General features: G+C 32.8%; 2 protein-coding genes across 2 annotated transcripts in view; one reads left to right on the top strand and one right to left on the bottom strand.

The window, feature by feature from the left end:
- The window catches only part of nolo (ADAMTS-like no long nerve cord), a 546,982-nt gene that overhangs the window by 345,152 nt on the left and 179,605 nt on the right, over window positions 1-22,225 (top strand). The window lies entirely within an intron of this gene.
- LOC143200497 (uncharacterized) lies at window positions 1,376-3,464 on the bottom strand. Its single transcript, XM_076410935.1, has 2 exons — window positions 3,350-3,464; window positions 1,376-1,960 (listed from the first exon to the last, which is right to left on the bottom strand). Exons 1-2 carry the CDS (start codon window positions 3,359-3,361, stop codon window positions 1,412-1,414), a joined length of 561 nt encoding a protein of 186 aa, XP_076267050.1. The 5' UTR covers window positions 3,362-3,464; the 3' UTR covers window positions 1,376-1,411.

Below are 22,225 nucleotides of genomic sequence, written 5' to 3'. Positions count from 1 at the left end.
TGGTATATCTGAATCCGTTACTTTTGACCAAAAACAACGACGAGTTGATAATTCTGAGCGGTGATTGAAGTTGATCAAGCATAATAAAAGCGAGTTTTTGCGACGATATGTGACAACGTATGAAACATGGCTCCATCACTTCATTTCGAAGTCCAATCGAGAGTCATCCGAGTGCATTGCACACGATGAACCCGCTCCAAAGCGTGGGAAAATGCAACAGTCGGCTCGCAAGGTTATGGCATCTATATTTTTGGATGCGTATGAAATAATTTTCATTGAGTACCTTTAGAAAGGAAGGACCATCAACATCGACTATTACATAGCGTTATTGGATCGTTTGAAGGACGAAATCGCCGAAAAAGGTCTGCATTTGATGAAAAATAAAGTGCTGCTTCACCAAGGCAATGCACCGAATCACAAGTCAGTGAAAACGATGGAAAAAATCCACGAATGGGGCTTCGAATTGCTTCCTCATCGACAGTATTCTCTAGATCTGGCCCTCAGCGACTATTTCCTGTTCTCAGATCTCAAAAGAATGCTCGCTGGGAAGAAATTTTCGTCGAAAGGATAAATCGTACTACAAAACAGTGTGGCCGAGCATTGTCATGCAAGAGAATGACTTTGAGTATGTTACTCGCTATTTCTGGTCTTTGTTATAGCTATACATTATTATAGTCATATTTATGTATACATAATATGCGCAGCTTCACCAATTCTTTCTTCTTTCTTCTTCAGCATCTTTCCATGATTAGCATTGTATACGTGTGAAAACGTCAATAATACTAAATGGAAACAGAAAAAAGACACTGGAGGTCAAATTTAGACTACAGCTAGCTAAAATGTTTTAAATATAATTTATAATTTAATATATAATAATATTGTTCCATTTCTCAATATTTCTTGATCACTATATCGTGTATATATATATTTTTGTTTTAAATGCTACGTTAATATTAAATCGCAATAATAACATTCAACATTCAGTTGAAGCAACACAAATAGGCACCAGGTACTCTGAATACATTTATTACAGATATTTTAAAATACCTTCATTACATTTGCTATTTCAGTCAGTGTCTTTTATATAATTATTGATTTGATTAAATCGTGAATCTGTAGTGGTCTTTAAATATACAAACCTTTTTTCAAATCCGACGATCTACTTCTTGTAATACTAAAGTTTAAGGTTAATGAAAATGGGTGTGGTTCTCACGTTCCCAAAAAACTGCATTTAGCAACATTTGCTATTTCTATGCGTTCAAATATTTATCAAATTACGTAACGTGTCTTTCAATAACCGGTCTTCTATATTCGTAGTAAATAATTAATGTAATTAACTGAAATAAAAAACCAACTTGTGCATAAATATTTTTATTATTATCTATTATAAATTAAATCAGTCTCCTTATCCTTAATAGTGTTCTGGACGATAACTACCATCATCATAAAGTTTTTCCAAGTTATCTGGTACGTATGTTCCGCTTAAATCTGGAGTAGATGTCTGTACTTCTTCAGTGGTGGCAGGCAATTCGGTGGTATAGGAAGTGGTTTGTTCGATTTCCTCAACTTCTTCTTTCACTGGTACAGATTCTCTGGTTTCTACTCTAGGCTCAGTTCCGGGATGAAGGAATACTGTTTCTTCGCCTTCAGCGGAAAGTTTCGTGGTAGCTACAGGCACGGCAACCTCTACGGCGTTAGAGACGCTTTCGGGAACGACTAGCTGTTCATACTCGAATCCCGCAACACCAGGTTGGGCGTAAACTACTGGGGCAGCTTGAAGAACAGGTCCGGCGTTGCCCTCGAGCAGAATCCTACCACCGGGGGCGTAAGCATCAATAACACTGCCGTCAGGTCCGACTATTTTGGTTTTGGTGCTGGGTCCTTCTAAGTATTTGGCTGATTCCAGGGGAATTAATCCAGCATTTACTGCGATAAGGCAGCTGGCAAAAGCAATTATTACCTAGAGCAAAAAATATATTGAGAATAATTGTGGCAACATTGAAAGATGCGGGTGTTTGATATTCCATCCATTATAAACCCTTTAAAATAAGTGATTTTAAAGAAAAATAATTGTGAATATGGACAACAGTAATATAAGTTAAAGATATTTGACGCAAAGACGAATAGCAGGTGCTGTAACATGCCCAAAAGAAGCGCAGTGTCGACAGACTGATTTATAAATAATATAAATGTGTACACCACAGATGAAGATAAGAAAGAGTAAAATAAAAGAGATTAAAAAATAAGGAGAAGAATAAAGAGAATATGGAGATGAGCAGCACAAGATCAGGGAAAAAAATAATAAACCAAGTATTGGCTATAATACAGTTAAGATGGAAACCAAGCGAATGAGAAATATAATCGCTAATATGGATTGAGAATAGAGGAAATGTAATGTGGTTTTACAGGGATTGGCTGCAAAACAGAAATTGAGAAAGAATTTTAAAAAATATAGTCTTTCCTGAAACTAAAATTTAACATACTACTGAGAAATACCAATCAAAAATTCAATAAAAATAGCCGAAACGAATTGCCATGAACTTAAAGAACTAACTATGAAAAATTGAAAAAAGTAATAGTGTAAACTGGATAAATTAAGAGACAATACATATACAATACAATACAATATATATATATATATATATATATATATATATATATATATATATATATATATATATATATATATATATATTAATGAGGAATTTCAAAGGCCATAAATTGACAAAAATGAGAAAATATTGGAAAATAGGAAACTGAAACATACGAAGACTAATGGTAATCCAAGAGAACTGGAGGTAGAATTTGACCAGCTTAGGATGGATATTCTAGCACGAACTGAAACAAAAAGAAGTGGTCTGGCATTTATACAATTAGCAACTCTCATATTCTTATAGTGGTGTAGATAAAAGCAAGAGTGCATCGACAGGAGTAGACTGTAGAATAATTAAAAAACTGAAAAAAGAAATAAACAAATTGACAATGCATCAAGAAGGAATATTAATAGTAGTAATTAAAAATAAAAATTAAACTAAAATAATTATAATAGGTCTGGGAAATTCAAACATAAGTGAAGCTGAAGAAAAATTATACCTTCCAGGGGATTTCAGCAGTAGAGAGAGAAAGACGAATGGTACATACAATGCAATTATCAGAAACTACAGCGAAGACGTGGGAAATGACAACAAAACAGAATGCTTGATTTTGACACTGAACGTAACACATCTACACCACTTAGTGGTGCAAGAGATGGTACTTGATGAAATTATATTAAAAACAATATAACATTTGTTGTTTTAAGACAAGAAAAAACGTCGAATTATTAACAGTTTTAAAAATGAGCGCTTACCTTTCCGTTCATTATGAGAATCGGGTGAAGCGAATCTGAAGACAACGCTATTCAACGTCTAAGTCGTACTTTTTATATCGAGCGGTGTCCTTGCCCGTTATGTAGCCGCAGTTTGATGGTTCGTCGGCGATGCAAATACGTGGAATTCGGTTGTCGCTTCTTGTAATTCCGTTTGGTACAGAGGTTGAACGGCTACTACCGGATGAATGAACGAACAATGGCCGAGATGACATATGTATTGTCAACGATGGATTGTATTGAATGGTAATTATGTTGTCGGATCCGTTAGTATAGTAATATATGTCTTAATCTTTAATGAGATAGTTTTAAAATGTAAACTGTATTTATTCATATTTCTATTTCTATTTCTGATATATTTAGATACAGTCGATGAATCCTGAAGTTTAAAGGGGGAATCCGTATGGCATATAAATTAGTTTTAAAAGATAAATTTGAATCTCTGTTGTGAAAAATCGGTACAATATATTTTATATAAAGATTGTCCATTGATAGCTACTTTCTCCCATTTTTCAAGCAATTTATTCTCGGATTTGATTTCAAAAGAACGATGTATATTTTCAGCCTCCCACACATTTCTTGGTATCTTCATAAGAAATCAATTTAATAAGAACTCATATGTCGGAACATGTAATAATCAGAAGGTGTAAGGTCTGGAGAATACGGCGGGTGGGGAGGCACATCCCATTTTAACTTTTCCAAGTATGTTTCCACCAATTTTACCACATGTGATCGAGCGTTGTCATGCTGAAGAATAACGTTGATGTATCTTTGTTCGCTAGAAGCTCATAGTATAACATACCAAGTTGATTTCGCCAAATACAGAATATTAACTAGTACCCATGGATATTCGGCTTTCTCGTTGATGTAACAGGCCATTCCACAGAAATCTACGGCCTGACACATAGATGGCGCTACTAGAATTAAATCCATATGTTTTTTAGTTAATTTTTAGTTAGCGCTAACCCCCAAAAGATGCGTGTATAAATTTGACAGCTGTCGGATCATTAGTTTGTGAATTCTAACATTTTGAGTGAAGCAACTTTTGTTTTTTTCAAAAAATTGGATAAAAAGGAATTTCACGGGTTGATAAAATATTTCTTTTTGAAGGAAAAAATACAATTGAAGCAAAAACTTGGCTTGATGGCGAGTTTCCGGACACTGCACCAAGAAAATCAACCATCAAGGATTGGTATGCTAAGTTTAGACGTGGTGAAATGAGCACCGAAGATGGTAAATGCAATGGACGTCCAAGAGAGGTTGTTAATGACGAAAACATAAAAAATCCACAAAATGATTTTGAATGACCGTAAATTGAAATTGAATGAAATAGCATACACTCTAAAGATATCAACTGAAATCAACAAATATCATATCATTCACGAATATTTGGGTATGAGAAAGCTCTGTGCAAAGTGCGTGCCGCCCGAGCTCACTTATGATCAGAAACAACGACGAGTTGATGATTCGAAGCAGTGAAGACAATGCACCGTGTCACAAATCAGTGAAAACGATGGCAAAAATCCATGAATTGGGTTTCGAATTGCTGCCTCATCCACCGTATTCTCCAGATCTGGCCCCCATCGACTATTTCCTTTTCTCAGATCTCGAAAGAATGCTCGCTGGGAAGAAATTTTCGTCGAATACAAGGTGAAGAGGTGATGAAGAATTGACCTGTTAGAGGCGTGGCTAAGTTAACATAATAGATGCAGTTTTCATCATTAGTAATAACATGCTATAAAAATCTTTCATGACACATGACCAAACACCTTTCAGTATATGTTGGCTGCAATTCAAACGATCATTTTGGATTATCCCTATGTTTTTCCAATGATTGGAGGTGGTTTCTTGTGTTACTTCCAAGAACTCTGCATATTCTTCTTGTGTTTTACACGGATCATCATGGAATACAAGGTGTGCCTTTAAATTTTCGTCTTCAATTTTTTTCACTCCCCAGAATGCTCTTTCTCAGCGGTGGCAAAATCACTACTTTCAAAAAATGTCAAAACCCATATTCATATATTGAAATCTATGATGGATTATGGTTATCACAACCTTCATACAGCATTCGATGGCCTTCAGTCCCATTTCCCATTAAATTGAAGTAAAAGTAAGACTTTTATAATGCGACGAGATTTACTCGGTATAAATTCAGACAGTTTCAATGAGTTCATTGGAAAATATTTTCGTTTACACTTCGACAAAAACAGACTTTTTATTGTGATACCATAGGAGAGTTTATATAATATGCCCACACCTAATCTCAGGTAAATCGGTTCAGTAGAAATTGAGCCGGCTTGGTTGGCGTAGTGTTAATGGCAACAGGACTGCTGCGTTAGTCGCTGGTTCGAATCCTGTTGGGACATGGTCGTAAATTTATGTTTGTGATTGTTTAACATTTGTGATTATCCTTAGGCAAGAGTGCAAAATCTGACAAGGAAATTGGTCCGAGTCGCACCAGTGACCAGGCCGGGTAGAGACCGGATATCTTCTGGTATGATTTCTAAGTTGGTCACTCGCCAGTCGGTAGGCTTAATGCCGAAGACCGTGATTTAGATCCCACGTTAAACTGTAGGTTCCGTCCAGATAAAACCTTGTAGGTAAAAAGGAGACTTTATTATATTAAAAAAAATAAAAATTGGAATATCATGGAATAACCATCCAAAAACTAGTTTCTACAAAAACGCATTTAAACTTTTGTTTTTAGATGCCGCTCCACTAAAACTTCTTCCTAAATCATGTTAAGGCCATATTCTTAAAGGGTTAAGCTTTGATAGTATTTTAAAAAATTCAGTTTTCTAGACTAGAATACGCTATTCAAAATTCATTCACACCTGGACCATTCATATATTAATTAACGCTAAACTCGAATCAATTGCAAGTTGTTTTAATTATTGATTTTTAGTTATATTTTCTTTACCTTGTTTTTATAAAACCAAAGGAAGCATAATAAGTCATTTACATATTTAAATTTTTTGTACATTAACTAAATAATTTAATTAATTAATTATAATAATCCCACATTTCATTATTTTAAAACTAGATTATGAAGTTGGTCCGAAGATGTTGTTACATGTAAAAAAATTCCATTTACTAAAAAAAGAACAATAATTTCTATATACATTTCCCTGGTTTATGTTCTATCTTCTGACAAATCCGTCGTTTTATCTTATCCAGCTTCAATTTTTTTTTGTTTTATGCCGTACTTCTTTCCGCTGTAGTTCCTTCATTATCCTTGTTACGTCATTTTCTCTTTCTTAGACATGAAAATAAACGTCGTAATTACAACACGCCTTAAATACTATTTTTAAATTTCGTAGCGTTTTCAGTGCAAAAAAAATGTATGTTCTAAAAAAATTATTATATAACTAATATTTCAAAACTTCTGGAAAGCTACAAACAAATTTTTCAAGTAATCTGAAATCAAATATAAAACTTTAATTATCCCAGCAAAGTTCCTTAAATATGGAACTGTATAAAGGAATTCTAATTAACATTATAATTATTATTGCTTGAGATTCTTTGTGCTATCTTAAAAAATTATGGATCTAACAGATAATGTCTAATAGTTTTTGAAATAATGTAAAACTATAGTTGAAAAATATTTCATAAACAATTAAATTTTATACTATTTTCAGCGATATAGTGAGTGTATGACTTAATTCTTGCAACTTTAGGTATTAACACAATATTTGTTAACCAAAAAAGGACTTTTTGTCGAATATGCGATGAAAAGAATAATTTTACGTCAATTCACAACTTGTATTACTACACACTAATATGCATGGGTAAATCTTGCATGGAGGTCAAAGCAGGATATCCACTTAAATGAAGACTCTACTGATTATCTGGTATGAAAACTAGTCGAACAATAACTGTAGAATGCTACAGCTAATAGTGGAATAAACAAGGTGACGAAACTGATCAGAAAAGACCAAGGAAGGAGGCAGGCAAGTCATAGTGCTGCATGACAATGTCCGACCTTAAATGTTATTCACGTTACTCAACAGACAGCCTTCAACCAGGAAGAGGAAGTGCCTACTAGCTTTAAAGACTAGTTTCTCTTGTCGTGACATTCGTACGTCACCTGAGAGATGCGTAAAGTCAACAAAAGTATCTCCAGTCATGAAAAAAACATTCATTCATATATCTAATATTTTAATGTGTTTTTTCTTGTAATGTCAAGTAAGGTTAATTAAGAACAAGACAATTCTAAATAAAACCACGGTTGCCAATAAACTTTATTTATTTTTAAAAGTCACTCTCCGAAAGATTAATAAAAGCCCTGTTTAAAATTTCCATTGTTGAACAGTTTACCGAAATTGTCCGGAATAAAGGGACCAGTTAGATCAGGGGCAACGGTAGAGGTAGTAACGGGTGACGGGGTACTGAAAGAGGGGCTTTCTTCGGTTTCTTCGGTGATGGGTACGGATTCTCTGGTTTCAATCCTTGGTGGGGTGCCGGGGTGAAGGAATACTCGTTCTTGGCCATCAGCTGTAATCCTTTTGGTGGCAAAAGGTACGCCGGCGCCTAGAACGCTGGACACAGGAGGGGAGGTACCAACAGCGTTAGAAGAAGCATCAGCTATCGGAAATTGCGGAAATGGTAATCCACCGTTTGGCTGAAGAAATCCTGAGTTGAGCTGGAAGGGGAATAAACCAGCCTGGGCTACAATAAGGCAGGTAGCAAGAATATAAACTACCTGAAAATTAAAACATAATGCTAATAATATAACATCATCTGAGGTCCGAAGGTCGCTAACAAAACATAACACAAGTTTATAAATTCGGTCAAATTTTGCACCCGAGCAGATGAGAACAATTCTTAACATAATTTGATACTCTGAACTCATATCTTCAATCCGTTTGTCAAGATTGATTCTAGCTTTCGAGTTCAGGCATGTTGGCGCTCTTATAATGGATGTCAGCTAGACGACGACGCATTAAACAACATTTGGAACTTTTTTTTGAGCTGCAATGCAATGGAAAGTGCTTAGGACCATGTGAATATACAAAGACAAAGTCGATTCAATGTGTTTTTATTATGTTTGTAGACGTTGTATGATCGGTAAACGTGGAAAAGTCATAACAAATGCATTCAAAGATCATCATATATGTAGTACTTTGGTTTTGCGCTAGTAACAATTAACAAGCCATGGGTACCGAAATTATTTTGTAGCGCGTGCAGAACAAAGCTGTGAATGCGGTCATTTGGTGAATACATATACTTTTTTCGAGTTTTTCTCGTTAAATGTCGATAGTATAAATGCAAAAAAATGGCACAGTATAATAATTCCCACGTATCATCTTTCTCGAATCTAGCTCTCTGTACGGACAGTGGTCTATTTCCAAGTAGAAGTGCAGAAAATGCCTTAAGAATTTTATCCTCGACACCGGCGACTAATTAAAATGATTTCATTATGGAAGAAAAGCATTTCATAATTTAAATAAGCACGTTTTATCACAGACATTTCAGCACACTAACAAGAAGGATCGTGGTCTAACGAGAAAATTTTAAAGTAATCAGTTTAAAGCCGAATCATTATAACACTCCACTTTTTATTATAATTGATGCTCTTCAACATGGTATTAAAGTAATATCGACAGTTATACATGCAGATATCTGACGAACTAATGTTCCACTAGATGCAGAAGTGACACAATTGGCAAAAAAGTATGAAATGTAACAATCTGCATAATTAAAATTTCAAAATACGAATTTTGCAAGCAGCCTACAAAACATTGAACATGAACCAACATTAATTCCCTTTATAAGTGGTTCATAAATCAACGGCAAAAGCATGTCCCAATTAGCGGCGAAATACTTAAAAGGCTAAACTGTTGAAAACAAAATATTACATTCGACTGCTCTCTATATCTGGTGAGAAACGATCAGCACAATTAAAACTGATACGACTATCCAAATAAAAATTGAATATAAGCAGACGAATTGTGATAATAAGGAAGATATGAACAATAAGGACAATAGGCAGGTACACAATGAAGTTATAAATTTACAAGCTGACACACAAGCTATATAAGTTTGGAAGCCAGGCTTTAAATTGGGCTGAAATAATAGAAATATCATACTCAGATATTTTAGTTCTTCGCAAATTACTGTCGTATTCTATTGGAAGACTATGCTAATCGTCAATTAAGCAAACTAAAATTACAGATTGTCTTTCTTCTTCTAACTACAAAATAATTATCGCTATAAAATATTTGTTTAGTTTGTTATCAATATATATGCATATGTATTAATCGCTTCTTTTAATGGAACGTTTATTATTCAATACAATTAAATCATTCGTTAATGTGATCTAATGATTCTATTAGTTAATATTATATAAATGAAGTAATACATGTTGATGTATATCAAATAAATCTGTATCAGAACTCGAGATTAATTGGCTATATTCAGTTCAAATATTTAATAATAGAGACATTTAGAACTACTCAACCCAAATTTTTCTAAAGTCGAACATGTATACACGTCAAAGTCAGTTCGAAATGACAGCACCAACAACTGACAAAGATTTACTTAACATGTGTCTGACCAATAAACCTTACCTCGACTGAACGTCGTCCTGAACTATTCGACAGGGATTACTCATAACTCTTGTAACGACCTTGGTTACTCTATCACGTATACACACAACCAAAAATCGCAACCAGATAAATATATATACAGGCGAAATAAGATCGAACAAGAAATGTTAACTTACTTTTCCATTCATTGTGCCAATTACACCGAATCAGGAGACAATGTTGTTGGACTCCCTAAGTGGTAGATTTTTATATCTGATTTCGACCTTGTGTAACGAAATAGTACTGCAAAAATTTAACGGTGTGAAACAAGATTTCTTGGCTGGCCAAACGGAAATTAATTTGCTCCGATTATATGATCTCCCGGTGCCCAATCTCTGGTACTACTCACGTCGAAAGCCGTTGACTAACCTATGCGAGTGCGTCTGACGTAATAGGAATGGTTAAGTGATACGAATGATGATGAGTTTACACAATCCACAACCTGTACAAGTTGTACTATATTGACCTAGCAGCTACTTTGAATAAATAATGTAAAATTATGTTGATCAAATTCATTGTTTGGGTAGGTCAACATACATTAAAATATACAGTATAATATTAAAAATACAATATTATAGTGCTATATAGTAATTGTTAAGAGGTTTGACTAGATATTTTATTTTTATTGTAAAATATTATTATACATATATATATATATATATATATATATATATATATATATATATATATATATATATTTTACAATAAATCTACAATCATAAATTTACAATCATCTTCCTTATTTGCCCTTATGTTCCTGTATGTTCTTTGCCTGTATATTCCTTCTTCAGCTTTTAGGTTTAAGCCTAAATTTTTTCTAGTAATTTTTCTTTCTTTCCTTTGGATTTCTGCAATGTTCTTTCGTCCACAATGAGAATTTCTTTCAGCTGTATAAAGGCACTACGACTTGATCGCAGTGTTGTAATGTCTCAGTTTTGTATATTTAGAGTTACATTTCTTGTTATAGATATATTTTGTAAGTCTAAAAGCTATATCACAGATTCAGAAAATATTCAGTTTCAGAGAATCTTCAGTACGTATTTTCTAATGTACTTCGTAAAACTAATATCGTCGAAATAAAAGCCTCATTTATAAACCTCATTTTCAAAAAGCTATTATAGTATGCCACCGATTCTTGTAGATATTCTATATCAATTGATTCTATTATTCTATTTGAATTATTATCTATTGTTAGAGGCAAAGTGAAACTAGTAGCACCTTGTTATAATTACCTGTCTGCATCCCAAAATGTTTTTGATTGTTCACTATAAATGTCCATCCAAAAACTCTATGGTAAAAACGCTACTTATGGTTGGACCATAACAATTATTGTAATATCTACAAATTGTGATCCAAAGTACATCTGAAAGGTCTTTCAAATATCCTCAAAGGTACCTTAAAGATTATAAAAATTCAACGTACTTCTTGCTCATGCAAATCACTGTATGAGATCTTAGAGAGACTAGTGTGAATAAAATAACGATCTTAGATAAAATTCTAAATCGATATAGAACACATCAGGCGTCAAATTCTTCCTGTATGCAGTATTGCATCATTATTTTGTAAAAATAGTAGCGGTAATGTAGAAGAAAAGGTTACTAGAGGTTAAAAATATCTAAATCTAAATGGAATTCGTTCCAGCAGTACAATTTAACAACAAGAATTTTAGATTTTAATAACATTGAGAAAAAAAAACATAACAATATAACAAAAACGAAAACTCGTGTGAGCTATCTCTTTTTTAACTATTGTGAAAATTTTAATGGTATATCGTTTATATCTTGTCTAAAATACAACATACTCCGATTTCTATTGTTCTCTGTGACCTTCGATTCCTCCTGCAATAGTCAAAAGTACTTACGTAAATTACGAAATATATGTTTTAATTAATTATGTTATCAAGATACCGCCAATTAAAAATGATCGAAATGAATGGGTTCGACGCGTAAATAAAAAAGCTGAATTGTTCGCACAATACTTGACTGACTATGCAGACATATTTCGACGTAATTATATAGAATCTACCATGGATACATCTCCTGTTTATCAACCCGATGTAGATCTAAATCTAATTTCTCCACTGGAAGTTGCCACTGAAATTGATAACCTCAATCCTAAAAAGGAACCTGGTATAGATGATATTTCACCAGGATTATTGAAAGAACCGCCACGAAAAGGAATCATCATGTTGGCATATATATTTTATGCCTGTTTAAGGCTGAAGCATGTACCGGAATTCTTTAAAGTGGCACGAATAATTATGCTCAAAAAACTTGACAAACCTGCAAAACAAGTCGAATCTTACACACCTATTTCGCTACCACCTGCATTATCAAAGCTATTTGAGAAACTGATATTTAAACGTGTTAAACATTTGGTAACAATACCAGATTTCCAGTTTGGTTTTAGAAATCACCATTCAACAATTGGTCAAGTGCACAGAGTAACTGCGGTTATTGAAAGAGCGTTTGAGGAAAAGAAATACTGCCCTGCAATATTCCTGGATGTCTCACAAGCTTTTGATCGGGTTTGGTATTTGGGATTAATCTGTAAGATGAGCAAATTGTTATCGCGTAACTATTGTCAATTGCTAGAGTCATATTTATCCGGAAGAAAATTTAGAGTATATATCGCACGAAATGGCGTTCTCGACATTTAAAAATATCTCGGCTGGAGTTCCACAAGGGAGCGTCTTAGGACCTCTCCTGTATCTGCTCTACACTGCTGATATTCCAACAACAAAAGAAACACTTCTTGGAACCTTTGCTGACGACACAATTATTATGGCAAAAGATATATCTCTACCTAGGGCAATAGAAAAAGTGCAAGTGGCAGTCAACAAAATCTACAAATGGACGAAAGATTGGAAAATTCAACTTAATAGCTCCAAATCTGTCCACGTTAATTTTGAATTGAGACGAAATAATAAAAAATTATATCACTCAATGGATACCCGATTGAATCGATCTTGACGGTAGATTAAATGGGAAACATCACGTTAGACAAAAAGCAAAACACATTAGAACTATACTGGTTAGTCGTAAGATACTCTCAACTTGATCTAAAATCAAAGAGGTTGATCTATAATACAATTATAAAGCCTATTTGGACCTATGGGGTGCAAATATGGGGTTGCACTAAAAATTCAAATCAGCTAGTCATACAACGCTGTCAAAACAAGGTTCTTCGATTGATTACCAATGTCTATCGCTATGTAACTAATGAGGAACTGCACGATGACCTGGAAATCAAATGGATTTGCGAAGTTATCCAAGATTTCGCCTTGAAACACGAAAGAAGATCTGACTAAATCATAACGGGGAATCAATACAGTACGCAGGATGTCAGGAGATTGAAACGAATAAAACCATACGAACTATATTAAGTGTATACATTTAGTGTAAACTATAGCTATAAGTTAATAACTAATAAATAATTATAATTTTATAATTGAGGAATACATACTGATGCATTTTCGCGCACTCGTCTTGCTTGTTATTTAATCCAAGTACATAGGAAAAGTAGTAATAAATTAATTGTAAATTAAGATTGTACAAAGCGTATCTAATAAAGATGTTATATAAAAAATGTTATCAAGATGTCCTTAGCACCATGTTCAAAACCACTAATCCGGATATATAGATATATTTAAAATATATTTCTATCTCAATATCATCTCACTTCTATATATACAGATGCATAATATGATCATTATTTACAATTAAAAAAAAGTTTTTAGTCATTTTTTGGTGTTTGAAAGAATGTAATTTAAAATATGAACCAACGTGACAATGTTTGAAAGTTTGTTACATTATTTTATACATCTAATATATTATTTTAAGGCCGTTTTCTAATCTAGACATTTGTAAAAATCAGAATGGTTCAAAACTTTGAAAAACAAATTTTCGGAGATGTAGCTAAATTTATTGCGTACATGATAGTTAGAACTGGGAAAATACATGCTTTGCTTTAGTTAAAATATTTTTTAAATCATTTATTTAAAATATAAGTAAATAAAAATAATACTATACTATATTTTAACAGTTTTTATTTAAAATACAAAGTACAAATTACAAAATACAGTCAGGTGTTAAGTTTTGTAAATAATCAATAAAATGTACTCCAGCCGATTAGTCAGTAAAATAATAATTTCCTTACACGAACACGACATTTTTAACAGCCTCTTGTTAGTGAGTGATTAAGACCCAAAAACAATAATCGTTCTACAGTCCTAGTTAGCACACTTATATTGTTATACTGTATGAAAATTTTCTTTTTGTATTTGAATAGCGTTCTGGTGTGATGGTAATCCTTTTGATTTTGATCATTTAGGAAGCTGCTAACTGTACTAAATTTTTGATGTCTATATTTGATCACTGTCTTTGTACGCAAAAACAATAAAATCTTCTTTACCGGCACTGCTAATTCTATTATTATTAGATATTATTTCATGTTTTTTTGCCTCCAAGGTATGAATTGCAAGGTTTTGATTTATTTGCTTCTCATGTATTATAACACTTTCGGGCAACTAATGCATTTTATAACTAAAGTGGTAGCATGACACACATCACATTCATGTGACAGTTTAAAATCTTCAGATGACTTCTCACAGACTTTGATGATAGATTTACATTTAAAACTAATTACCTGGGCATTGTCACGGACGCTATTGAACTCTATAAAATACTTTTCTCTGGTTAAAATTAACGGCCATCGATAAGACTCACTTGATTCACTCCATCGTCGCCCTCATTCAGCATCCTAGGCGTACATGTAGAGAGAACATTCGTACTAATAAACTTAACTAATACACAGAACTTCTAGAAGATAGCCCTTTAATTATGAAAATTTCTTCACCAAACGAAATAAAAACCTATAGACCTATATCACCGCTGCCAGTAATATCTAAGGTTTTTGAAAAACTACTGTTGAAAAGATTAAAACCGATTAATACCAACACAGCAGTTCGGGTTTATTAACAAGCATTCAATAATTGAACAGGTCCACAGTTTAACAGATGTTATTGAAAAAACCTACGAAAGTAAAAAAGAATGGTCAGCTATATTCTTAGATGTAGCACAAGCCTTCCATAAGGTTTGGCATGAAGACCTTGTTCATATACTACAGAAAATGTTACCAAAACAACATACCTAACTATTAAAAACGTACCAAACAACCAAAATGTTTAGAGTCAAACAAGAAGAATCTTACCCTACAATAAAAAAAGCTAAAGCAGGTACTGAGACCAATGCTTTATCTACTCTACACTTGTGCTTTACCACAAATGGAGAATATTACGATAGCTACATTTGATGATGATATTGCGATTATGACTGTCGGAGACAATAATGAAGAAGCCTCACGAAAATTACAACAGGCAAGTGACAATATAAATAATTGGACCCAAGCTTGGATAATAAGAATTAATGAAAGTAAATCTGTACATGTGCAGTTAACATATAAACAGTCCAAGCAAGCACCAATAACATTAAATGATACTATGGTTCCATATAGCAACAACGCTAAATATCTCGGAATGAATCTTGATGCAAAACTTCGCTGGAAGAAATATATAATGAAGAAAAGAAAGAAACTGGAATTGAAATATAGGAAAATGTACAGGCTAATTGGAATAAAATCACAGTTATCAGTAAATAATAAATTGCTATTACATAAGCAAATACTGAAACCTCTATGGACATACGGAATTCAATTATGGGGATGTTCTGCAAAGAGTAACATAAATAAAATACAAAACTTTTCAGAACAAAGTCCTGAGAGGTATTTTGGTCGCACTCAAATACTATAGGACTGATTACCTACATCGAGACCTTCAGATACCCACAGTCAGTCAAGAAATCAAGAGAATTGCAAGGGGGCATGAGGAAAGACTCCGTTCTTATGAGAATATTGACGTATTGCAGCTTTTGGATACCACCAGAACAGGACACAGACTCAAATGAATCAAACCATATGATCTTGTGTAGTGTTGTGTATTGAGATGCATATAATAAAAATTAAGTAATGACAAGTATAAACATTATTTCACCAGTGACTGAGATACGGCCGATGGATCCTCCTAGTTATATACCTAGATTTAAGTTATCATAAAGACAAATTATAAATTAGACGGAACCGACTAGTAACAATGTAATAATTAAATAATAATAAAAAATTATGAAAACCACAATTGACAAGACAAATTGACATACAGTATAGTTGCACTATTGCCAACTTTAGAGATAGAAGTAGTTAACGACCGTAACTTTGCTTACAACCGCTATCGAGTATTATTTTCTGCAGAACACACCCTCTAATAGCATCACTAAATTTATTTACGTTCAAATATATTTGAAGCCATCGCAAGTACTAACTCACCGTTAGGTAATTGAAATATTAATACCAAATACGTATTTTGTATTTCAATTTTAAATTCTAATTGCAAATAATTTAAATAATTCCCGAACCTGACGATAACTATAGCAGCAATAATAAATTCTGATATGGAGCCTTACATTTCGAGGATGTTTCCACAATTTAATATACTCTTGATAAAATTACCCGATTTATTTTAATGGCGAGTTATAAAAAGCATCGCAACACTCACAAAACATATATTATTTATTATAGAGTCAAAACAACATGCGAAACAATAACGGTTATATATTTTATGTGGTATTATATTTTAATCATTATAAAGAACCCTGGAAAATCATTTTTGTCCGACGGTCCGGAGCTTGAATTATTACATGTACTGAAAAATTAATTTGCCATAATAATCCTTACCGACAATATAAATGCGGGAAGTCCGAATAAAAGCTTTTACTAACTATGGGGTACAACAAGACTTCAGAGAATAGTAATCCACTTCAAGATAGTTTCGTAACAAATACAACATCAACACGTAATCTGCTTAATTACGAAATATTTTATGAAAACAATAACATTACTTTAATATATTAGTATTGCTGGTGGGGGTTTATAATTTAAAATCTATAATAATTTAAAATTTAAAAGGAACCAATGATTTTTTATTATTATTACTTATAACTACTCCGGGTTCTTTTGAAGTAAATTGTATGTAAATCATAATTTCTCAAGTGTTTTAAAAAAGACACACCGCCCTTTTGATGAAAATTACATATCGTAAATCTTAACCGTATATCTCATTTAAACAAGGCGACGGTAACAAAGATAAAAATAACCGAAAATACGACACAGTACTAAATCCGAAATCCGATTCGACATGGTTCGATACTTAGTTATCGTGTTTTATGTTGACATTTGTAATGGTAATCTTGTAAGTTACACTTGTCAGATATGTAGTATTTAGTGTATAGTTAAGCTGATACTGAAATAAATACGTTACCAATATTTAAATAACTTATATACGGACAGAAATTTTTCGTAGCGTTTTGCAAAATATTTTCGCTGTATCTACCAATTATCTATAAAAAGTAAATAAGTACATCACTTGTTCATTTAGCTGCATAAGTCTTATCTATTATTTAGATAGTTTGTACTGGTGAGTTAGTTAGTCCACATAAACATGAATAAATAAGTTATTTATCTTGTTTATGTTGCTTGTTATAAGGAAGAAAATGATAATTGTAATACTATAAGAAATCAATTAATAATAACGGATTCTGTTTTTAGTAGGTGTTTGCTTGTTTTCATCAAATGTTCGGTAATAACGAAATGTCAGTAGCAGCGGATGTTTTTTAATGTTTTCTAATATAAATAAACGTTGAAAGTACGTAATGAATTCCATCAATTTTGTTTTATCTAGATATTTGTACTGCCTAGTTGATAGAAGCATAAAACCATATTCGATAAAGATAGATAATAGCTTTATTAACATAATGTTAATTTAAAGTTGTTTTAGGAAAATGACCGATAGTGTAATGTAGTTATTTCTATATTGAAATACGTTTATATATGTTTTAATGACGTATGACGATATGGTATAATTTGTTTTTCAAAAATTTAATATACCCAGCGATATTTTCACGATTTTAATATTTTAATAACTATAACTAAAATATTTATATTTATTATCTGTTTTTTTTTCAAATGTTTTCATGGTTGTTATTGGCATAAATCTTTTTTTGCAATTTTTAATACATAGTAGGATTATTGTATCAAATTATTGAAATGGTAGAGACTTAAACAATTATTTTAGAAAATACTAGGATAAATTTATCAATGCAACAATATGGGAAATTTAATTTAAATGGATTCAACTTATTTTTATGTGCAGTAACAAAACCTCGAATATCCTCAAAACCTAGACTGGTAGGAAAACATAAACCATTCAGTAAAAAATCAATTCTGGTGTAAAATCGATCATGGGACGCTATTGAACAGAAATTTTATATTAAATGACTAACCTCGTGACCTTTCGTAACCTTTCATTTCAGAGAAAAGCAGGAACATTCTAAATATCTTGATATATTAACGAGTGTAATAATACCTTATGCTGAGGAAAACTGACCAAGAAAACAATAACGGCAACAAATAAATTGTACACAAAGAACAAAAAAGCAAAGATGAAAGATCCTTATTGATATAAAAGTAAATATGAAGTAAATACATTGTGCAATATTTAATGAACAAATTATATAAATCAACCATTGTCGAAGATGTCGGGAGGTATTGCAATAATTCGGTTTCTCTACTTATGGCCCCCTATAGACATGCATCAATTATTTTTACACGAAAGAAGCATTATTCCTCGAAAATATTTGTTATTTTGAGCTAATAGTTGATATCCAATCCAGTGACAATCCTGACGATAACTATAGCAACAATAATAAATTCTGATATGAAGCCTTACATTTCGAGGATTCTACCATAATTCAATATACTGTTGATAAATTTGACAGATTTATTTTGTTGGCGAATTAGAAAAAACGTTTTTATTATAGAGTCAAAACAACATGCAAAACAATAATGGTTATATATTTTATATGGTATTATATTTTAATCATTATAAAGAACCGTGGAAAATGATTTTGTCCAACGGTACGGAGCTTGAGTTATTACACGTACTGAAAAATTAATTTGCCATAATAATCCTTACCGACAATATAAATGCGGTAAGTCCGAACAAAAGCTTTTACTAACTATGGAGCACAAGACTTCAGAGAGTAGTAATCCACTTCAAGATAGTTTCGTGACAAGTACGACATCAACACGTAATCTGCTTAATTACGAAATATTTTACGAAAACAATAACATTATTTTAACATACTGATATTTGTGCTGGGAACCAATGATTTTTTTAAACTATTCCGGATTCTTCTGAAGTAAATTGTATGTAAATTTTAATTTCCCAAGTCTTTTAAAAAAACTTAATAAGTAATTTTTTAGGTAATTTTGAGTGGAAGATAGCGTTTTTTCACCATTCTCAATATTAGATATATAAAGCGTTAGCGCGAAAATTATTTCTCCAATTTATGTGAAACCCGAAAAGGCCTTCGCCAAGGAGATATCGTCTCCCCACTGCTTCTCAACATAGTAGTGGACGAAATTATTTGGTAATTTTTAAAAAACAGACATGGCGATTAATATTTACTGATACTGATGCTAAGCTTCTAATATTCTTCATGATATAATTAACATTACAGAACCTGGTAAGAGTTGATATGATATGAATTGAATCCGAGCCGATGAGAACGATTCTTTAGCGTTATTTAATTCCCTGAATTAGGTGTTCAAAAACTTTCAAACTTGCCGAAAAAGCGATATTAAACGCCTTAAACGATTTCACAGACGCACATCACATAATTCCGAATGAACAATTCAGTTTTCGTGCTAAACATTCATGCCTTCATTAAGCTGCCCGCGTCGCAGCAACTAACCACCAATGATAAAAGGTCGAAAAACAGGAGCCTTATTCTTAAATGTCTCCAAAGCTTTCGACCGAGTATGGCACCACGGTCTAATATTTAAAGGTAAACAATTAGGTCTACCGAATGGCCTAATATCCCTGATAGATTCATACTTAGATGGTAGGTCCTTTCAGGTGAGGATCGGTGACGCAGTCTCCTCTCGTAAAGAATTATCCGCAGGAGTCCCGCAAGGCGCTCTGTTAGCCCCAGCCCTATTCAACCTTTATATGGCTGATTTCCCGCTATACAAACTTTTCCACACAGCATTTTATAGACTCCAAGTACAACTGAACCAAGCGATAGCGTGGTGCCAATGCTGGCGGCTTCAGATTAACCTGAGCAAAACTCAGGTTATTCTGTTCCACCGCAAGAAGAAGATTCGCGCCTATCGCCTCCAAATCGATTAAGTCCCTACCCCTAGGCTCCAGAAAGTATCCAGTTCGACCGCAGATTTCAATGGTCTGCCCAAATCCAGCACGCTATTTGCAAAGGAAATAGCGTGTACAGCCTATTATTTCCTCTACTCTACAGAAAAAGCAAACTCCCAATCCCACAGAAAGCGACTCTGTATAAAATGCTAGTCTGTCCAATCTGCCTCAATGGAGCACAGGTGTGGTACAAATATGACTCGGAGAGACAACAACTACTCCAAGTATTCCAATCCAAGAAAGTCCGTGCATTACTCATAGCCCTATGGTTAATGAGGAACGACAACAAACACCTCGAATCAGGCATCCCGTTTGTGAAAAATTTCATAAACATGCTCAGTGTGAGGTTCTCCATAGGAACTTTAGCACACGATAACGCCATAATAAAATCCCTACCCCTCCACAAGATCCAGTAGTAAACAAACTACGACAGTCCCAGTCGTAACTCTGTCGCCCGCAAAACAATCATATCAAGAACTTCATCTCCACAATCGGCGAGCAGTGAAAGATAACGGTTTCGTTATGGAAGAAAAACATTAAATTTGTTAAGAAATGTTTGCCTTGATATTCGAAAACTAAAAGCTAACGCAAAGTTTAAAAAATTACAAAAAAACAGCAGCAAGATCATCGTTTCAAAGTTTTATTCACAACTTTCTCGGTAACCATAATTTAACAGATTACAAGAACAACGTATTCGAAAGTTTGTTGCAAAATTACCACAAGATTGGAGTTCGGATATCTCTCAAAGGACTTTTTCCGTAGAGATACAGAATACATACAGTACAGTGAATATACAGAAACATTTTAGTTGCCAATTCCTCCTCAAGATTGATTTAACTAATTTGTTCATTAAATATTTTGACAATTTAATTCCAGACCGTTTTTAATTCAACTTATAACTCATACTTATGTTTATGGCAACAAGGAACTCCTCCTCTCTTTCTTCTTCTTTGTGTAAAATGTTTTTGTTGCCCTTTTTCTTTTCTTGGTCAGTTTTCGTCAGCATCAGGTATCATTTCACTGGTTAGTGTATGAAAATTTTCTTGGTTGGTCTTCTAACTTAAAGTTTCTGTTCACTAGCGTTTAAATGATTTTTTACTCAACACTTTAGATCTTCCATATTTTAATACTACACTTAAAAATAAGTTGAAATGATTTTAATTAAAATTGCCATATTAATTAGTTTTTTTTGCATTGGCAATACTACCCAGGCGTTTTCTAAACTAATTCCTTACCCTCTATCATTTCAACAATTTAATACAACAAATCTACTAATTATTATAAAATTGCAAAGAAATATTTTGTGCAAATAACAATCATTAAAAAAACTGAGAAAAAAAGATAATATATAAAATTATTTTAATTCATATCAGCATTATTAAAATCATGAAAATATCTCTAGGTATATTAAATATTTGAAAAACAATTTATTATATATCGTGAAACATTATTAAAATATATATTAACGTACTTCAATATACAAAATCTACATAACACTATCGATCATTTTCCTAAAATCAATTTAAATTAACATTATGTTAATACAGCCATTATTCGAATAATATTCTATATCGAATAACGTTTTTTGCTTCTATCGACTAGGCAGCACAAATATCTAGGTAAAACAAAATCGATGGAATTCATTACGTGCTTTCGGTGTTTAGTTTTAATGGAAAACATTAAAAAAACTCCCGCTGCTACTGACATTTCGTTATTACTCAACCTTTGATGGAAACAAGTACACAACTACTAAAAATAGAATCCCTTATTGCTTCCTAAAGGAAAGTACTTTATACAAGATATTGTTTTTAATATTATACTATACACTAAATACTACATATCTGGCAAGTCGACATAAAACAAGATAACTAAGTATCGAACCATGTCGAATCGGTTTTCGGATTTAGTACTGTGTCGTATTTTCGATAATCTTTATCATTGTTACAGTCG

This window comes from Rhynchophorus ferrugineus, unplaced genomic scaffold (assembly GCF_030347505.1).
Source record: "Rhynchophorus ferrugineus isolate W39M unplaced genomic scaffold, kcgeb_rfMv2 rfM8, whole genome shotgun sequence".
Taxonomy (NCBI): domain Eukaryota; kingdom Metazoa; phylum Arthropoda; class Insecta; order Coleoptera; family Curculionidae; genus Rhynchophorus; species Rhynchophorus ferrugineus.
This window is presented reverse-complemented; position numbering and strand designations above follow the sequence as displayed.